This window comes from Mastigoproctus giganteus, chromosome 7 (assembly GCF_048544385.1).
Source record: "Mastigoproctus giganteus isolate SK-2022 chromosome 7, ASM4854438v1, whole genome shotgun sequence".
NCBI classification, from domain to species: Eukaryota; Metazoa; Arthropoda; class Arachnida; order Uropygi; family Thelyphonidae; genus Mastigoproctus; species Mastigoproctus giganteus.
The window spans coordinates 123,017,217-123,023,739 of record NC_143581.1 but is presented as its reverse complement, the minus strand read 5'-3'; the positions used below and the strand labels follow the sequence as shown (position 1 = coordinate 123,023,739).

At 38.8% G+C, this 6,523-nt stretch overlaps 1 protein-coding gene across 1 annotated transcript in view; it reads right to left on the bottom strand.

The window, feature by feature from the left end:
- Positions 1 to 1,052: 1,052 nt before the first annotated feature.
- The window catches only part of ATPsynE (ATP synthase, subunit E), a 96,015-nt gene continuing 90,544 nt past the window's right edge, over positions 1,053 to 6,523 (bottom strand). The window contains exon 5 of the mRNA XM_090377085.1: positions 1,053 to 1,393. Coding sequence (XP_090233211.1) covers positions 1,323 to 1,393 — 71 coding nt within the window. The 3' untranslated portion in view covers positions 1,053 to 1,322. The remainder of the gene's footprint in view (positions 1,394 to 6,523) is intronic.

Sequence of the window (6,523 nt, the reverse complement as noted above, 5' to 3'; positions counted from 1 at the left end):
TTGCGTTTTGTAATTTTTCACATCTCACTACTGTGAGATGTGAAAAATTACTAAAAAGGTTGGCAGACTTCTATGGAGAATATTTAAGCATGAATTTTTAAGGCAAAAAGTAGAAGCCAATTTATATGCTGGAATATGCAGTAACAATTCACAGCTTTAACGATTTTGTAAAAGCTATGAATTTTGCACAAGGAGATAGGCAATTAAAAATCCTCAATAATATTTTTGCAATGTTTTTTTCCCTTGTTCCATCTGAGAGATAATACTACATGGGAAAATATTGGAGAGTATATGTTTACCAGGTCTATACAATTATTATAATGGATCAATAGGTATTTTTTTAGCTATGGAGGTACTCACCTTCGAAATCCATATGGTTCCAGTATAGTGAATTGAATTAAGAATTGTAATCAAAGTTAAAAAATGCCCTAAGGAAAGAAGTGCACCACTCTTTTCTCAGGGTATCACACATGAATAAACAGTATACACTACTTGGAGAGCTTAGTGTCTGACTATCGTCACTTCAACAACCTTTTCTTTCTCTAATGTTTTTAATTCAGTATAAGTTATCTTAGGGTTTGGGTTTTAACCTATATAGGTTAAAACCCGAACTGAAACCATGGTCAACATATGCTCTTGGTTTTAACCCATATTACTGTTTATTCATGTATGACAACCTGAGAAGAGAGTGGTGCACTTCTTTCCTTGGGGCATTTTTTAACTTTAATTACAATTGTTGTTTGGTTTTTAGGAGCATTAGCAACTAAGGCCATATTGCTCCGGGAATATGCGGTGGTCATTCCCTGACCTTTCCACATCCTCCGCATTTGGTGGTAACGGGCTCGAGCCCCGGTCTAATCAAGAAGCATGTGCTATGCACTGCTGCTCCTGCCCACCTAGCTACGGAGGCGCCTTAATTACAATTCTTAATTCACTTCACTATACTTGAACCATACGGATTTCTGAGGTGAGTACTGTAGAAAATAAACCATAGCTAAAAAATCTATTGATGAAATAATGGTACTATAAGTCTTTGCTAAAATTAATACAAGTTATCACAACAGAATAATATATTAAATCCATCCATTTCCAATGACATAATTATGTAATGTATTAAGAGCACATATGGCTAGTTGGTTATCTGGGACTTCCTTGGCACATCGGCTGCCAAAGGAAGAATATATCACATATAAGCACATTTATTAACAATGTTTATGATGATATAGTTAATTCCATATTCCATTTTTAGATTTCTACAGGCATTTCAACCTAACTATAATACCAAATAATTGAATGCTTCACTGTAGCTACTCATTCTGTGTTTATTTAAACTGCTCCTCAAAGTCAGCAGGAACTTCAACTCCAACTTCTTTAGCTAAGTATAGCATTTCCTCTATTAAAAAGGGAAAAAAAAAATCCAATTTTAGAAATAACTTTGGATCTAGCAAGAAAGATATGTAATGCAATATAGAAGGTATAAAATTACAAACTAAAATAAATTGGCTTGAAATATTTAAATAATCACAGTGATTATTATACAGTAATAAGCACATTTTACTGTTTAATGTAAATATTCTCATTACTTCCTTTCATGGTTAGGGAACTCTAGCAATTGCTCTTGAAATCTGGGGCATAATGGTGTTCCAAGCAAAATTCTATCATAATCTAATTTTTGCAAATGAGTAAACCAGAGTTTTCTTTCTGACTACTCATTACATATGACGGTAGATGGCTCTATTTTCTAACTTCTTGATTTGGGTTTCTCAAGGTGCTGTTCTATGCAAATTCTTTTCCTACTGTATATCAGTGACCTTCTTCCATTAACTTGACATCATATATATAGTTTTGCTGCGGTACACTATGTATGATTTAACAGTTTGACAAAAACCGAGAAGTGCTAGCTGCTACTCATGCAGCTAGGACTTCTTAAATGCTGACATACAGGTAATTCTCCTGGGGGCAAAGAAACTTTAGTGAACTTCAATCATTCCAAACTTCAGTCCTCTTATTTCTTGAAAAAAAGTCACATGGTGTGATGTGTGCAGAAAATTGTTATAAAGCTGTATGACAACTTACGCACAAATCAGTCCCGTAGCAATTGGAAACAAATAGTGTATCAATGACCTCCAAAGAGGTATGATTGTAAGCATGCTTAGCAGATGCAGCAGAGAAGACAACTACAGTTGTTGAATTTAAAGACCAGTGTCATTCAAGTCTTTAACAAATGGAAAAACACAAACAGATGCAACTTCAGGTGAAAATGTATACTGATGAGCCAAACATTATGCCCACCTACCTAATATGATGTTGGTCCTCCACGTGCAGCCAAAACAGCTCGTACCCAACAAGGCACGGACACTACAAGGTTTCTAAGTGTGTCTTGTGGTATCTGGTACCAACACATAACCGGCAGATCCTTTAACTCCTGTAAGCTTAGAAGTCTTCCTCATGTTCCTCGAACCAGTCTCGAATAATCTGGATGGTGTGGCATGGTGCATTACCCTGCTGAAAAACTGCACCCCCAGAGGGCACCTCCGTAGCCAGGTGGGCAGGAGCAGCAGTGCGTAGCACACGCTTCTTGATTAGACCGGGGTTCGAGCCCGTGTCCACCAAATATGGAGGATGCGGAAAGGTCAGGGAATAACCACCACATATCCCCGGAGCAATATGGCCTTAGTTGCTAATGCTCCTAAAAACCAAATAACAAGCACCGCCAGAGGGGAAGACCATTGCCATGAAAGGGTGTACCTGGTCAGCAATGATGTGGTAAGCGGTAGACATCAGAGTGCCCGGCACATGGATGACTGGACCTAGGGTATCCCAACAGAACATTGCCCAAAGCACAACACCGGCTTGTTTTCATCCCATGGTGCATACAGGTGCCATCACTTTCCCAGGTAACGATGGACACGTACCTGGTGCAACAGGAAACATGATTCATCCGACCTGACAACCCTCTTCCAATCACCCAAGGTCCAGTTTCAATGCTCACTTGCCCATTGTAGCTGGTGAACCGTGATTAGCATGGGCACTTGGAGCGGTCTGCAGCTACACAGCCCCATTTTCAGCAAGGTTCCAATTCATTCCAATCACCAGCATTCCAATTACCAGTGAGTTGCACCACAGTTGTCACGTACCATCCGGGAGAGCCTTCACTCACCTCGAGCATCAATAAGCTGTGGTCATCCAACACCTCGCTGGCGGTTCATGGGTTCCCCCTCCTTGAACCACTTTTGGTAGGTACTAACCATGGCTGACTGTGAGCATCCCACCAGCCGTGCCATTTCGGATATGCTCTGGCCCAGTCGTCTAGCCATTACCATTTGGCCTTTGTCAAACTCGCTTAAATCCACTGCCTTTCCCATCTGAAGTAACACTGATTAACAGAACTCAGTATCAGGTGTTTTTTATACCATGTCCCGACCCACACACGCGGCATAGTTCATTTGCAGCTGCTTCGATTTGCATAACGACTTTCTGGTCATAACGTTTTGGCTCATCGGTGTAAGTTGATGTAGTGAGGTGGCTGATTCATGGAGCGGATTATAAAATGTAAGCATCAAAACAACAGAACAGTCAATCTGCATTTAATGGGAATATTACAAGGCATGCACTACAGTTGTAGGAGTGCCTCCACAGAGATTCTTCCATTAAGTCCACACACATGACTTTACAATTCGACACACATTCTAGATGCACAGATATGGAGGAAAAACCATGAGGCACTGAAACCATCCTTTGTATCACCAATGAAGGTTACTGGAGGTTTAATGGTATAGGGCATGTTTTTGCCACATATCATTTGTCTCCTGATCCCACTGGAGGGCACCATGAATGAATACCTTCAGAACATTGCAGATTACTAGTACACCTGGCAATGAGATCATAGCATGCTTAGCCCAATGGACAAGGATACATTCACAATGATAATGCAGCTTCCAACCATGTGAATAAGATGAGGACTTCCATCATCTACTCTGGCCAGTCCAATCTCTGGATCTGAAACCTACTGATCACTGTGGGATCAATAAAGTTAAAATATAAATACAATTAAAAAACAGTGTTGCTCTATGATATAAATATTGCAGAGTAAAAGTGTTTTTTAATTTAATTTTTGAATTGCTTTTTTAATTCCATATATTAATGGAATTAACCTATGAAGGTAATGACTCATTTAAAGTCACGAAGGAAAATTTAAAGATATTCATCAGCATAATATTATGCTCAGGTTACTCATTTCATGAAGACAGTTCTGTCACAAGAATGGTCCAATATTCCTCACATCACAGAACAACAATGTTTTTTAATTGTAGTTATATTACTGCTGCATTTACTATTGTTGCTGTGAGAATCAGCAACAATAGTAACTGCCATTTGCCAAACTGCAATCCAACATGCTACTAGCTCATTGTGCTAATAAAGTGGCAAGGCAGAATATTTTTCTGTACACATGAAATTATGACATCTGAAGGCAGATTTATTCATTCTGTTATATTAACATAATCTGCATCATGCTGAATGTGTAACAGATTCATATTTTTGCATAACCTGTGCATAGAATGTACAAATGACAGCATATGCTGTCAGTTTCTATTTAGCAGTAGTATGGCCTACAAGCATTTAGCTATAAGGAATAGAAATATAATCGCTGCTCTTGATAGGAAAGGTTTTTCTTGTTGAGATACTTCCAGAAAGTTGGTTTCTGTCAAGAATTCTGAAAAGCAAATGTGAGACCAGAAATGTCAAAAGAAAATCTGAGACCACACATATACACTTTTAAAAAGTCTAAGTTCTGAAACATCCATGGACCTAAAAAGCCATGTGGGAAGAATGTATTAGTGTAAATGCAAGTGAAGGAATGGTCTGGTGAATACAGTACTTATGTGAAGTTTGAAAGTATACTACTGCCTTCATAAGAAGCCCTTATTGATTAATTTCGTTATAGACAAATGGCCTTACCTAACCTGGGCTAAAGAACATGCTAACTGTATAAAAGAGCAGTGAGAATCTGTAACCCTCTCTGCATCCAAATTTAACCTCTGTGAATCAGATGGGAACCACTATGTCTGATATGGTAGTAGCGGTGATAATGGCAAATGATGCAAGAAAGCAAGCTTATATAGAATCAGCAAAAAAAAAAAAAAAAAACAGTTCACCCATCCGTACCCTCCAAGAATTTGTCTAGTTTCCCCTTAAATTTATTCGACTCATTCGCTTCCACAACAGATGGAAGCCTGTTCCAACAATCAACCATCTGTAGGCTGAAGGCAAACTTCCACACTTCTATCCTGCAACCAACCTTCCTCAACTTGAATTTATGCCCCCTTGTTTGTGTAGTCTCAGCAAATGGATGAATACCATTAACATCCAGCTTACTCGATCCATTCAAGGCTTTAAACACCTCGGATAGATCTACCCGCAGGTGCCTAGTCTCAAGATGCTACAATTTGCAAAACTGAAGCCTTTCCAGGTAAGAGCACCCTTTTGTTCCCTTCAATTTCCTTGAAATAGGATAAAATCTTATTTCAAGGAAATAGTACAACTGTTATGTTTACTTTATCCACTTTAAAGATATGGATGTCTTTATCTTTTTTCTTGAATGGTTACTTGTTAATTTTTCAAAACATGCATAGATTCTATGTTGATACATTTCATAATCTTGGATTTTGTGTAGGCTAGCATGGTTGCATAGGAAATCTAGAGATGGAACTTGTTTCAGGGTTGGTTTGAAATAGGAATTTAGAACATGGAATTAAGAATAATTTTGGAATTAGATCAGAGCCAATGGGTCTTCTATTGCTGGGGTTAAGCATTTTTATATTTGATCCAATATTTTTCCTGTTTTCTCAATAACTGGTGGACATATGTGGAATTTTAAATGGGGAAATCAAAGAAAACATTTTTGCTGGAAGGTAGTAGGAGTTTACCCAATATCTCTCTATTACAGAAGATTTAGGAGAAGTCCGGTTGGCCTGCCTCCCTAAAATCCACTCATGCACACCTTCTCGATGGTAAGCCCTGTTACATCACTTAGGTGGCAACGAACGTGTAGAGTGGTTCTCTTAAGCGCCTGGTCAGCGTGAAGAGAAAAAGACCAAACCCTCCAGCATATGACAGCACAACAAAACAAATGGCTCCCAGTCCCCAGCAGCTTTCACTCTCCCTCTTATGGCAGCGAGAGGATCAGAGTGGAAGCAGAGGGTGCTAAGAATCTCTGGGTATGACCAGGCTGCCATGCACGGAAACTGAACTTGGCCTGTTATAACGTAAGATCACTTATCGGTGAAGACAGGATATTAGAGCTGGAAAAGGAATTAGAAAATGTGAATTGGAATATCATCGGTTTGGCTGAAACAAGAAGAAGAAATGAATCACTTATGAGTTTATCAAGTGGAAATCTGCTGTACACCAATGGAAACAGTGAAAGGAGTGAAGGTCGAGTTGGGTTTCTGGTCCATAAAGATTTTAAAAACAACATTTTGGAATTCAAAAGTACATCACCAAGGGTGTCAAGACTAATACT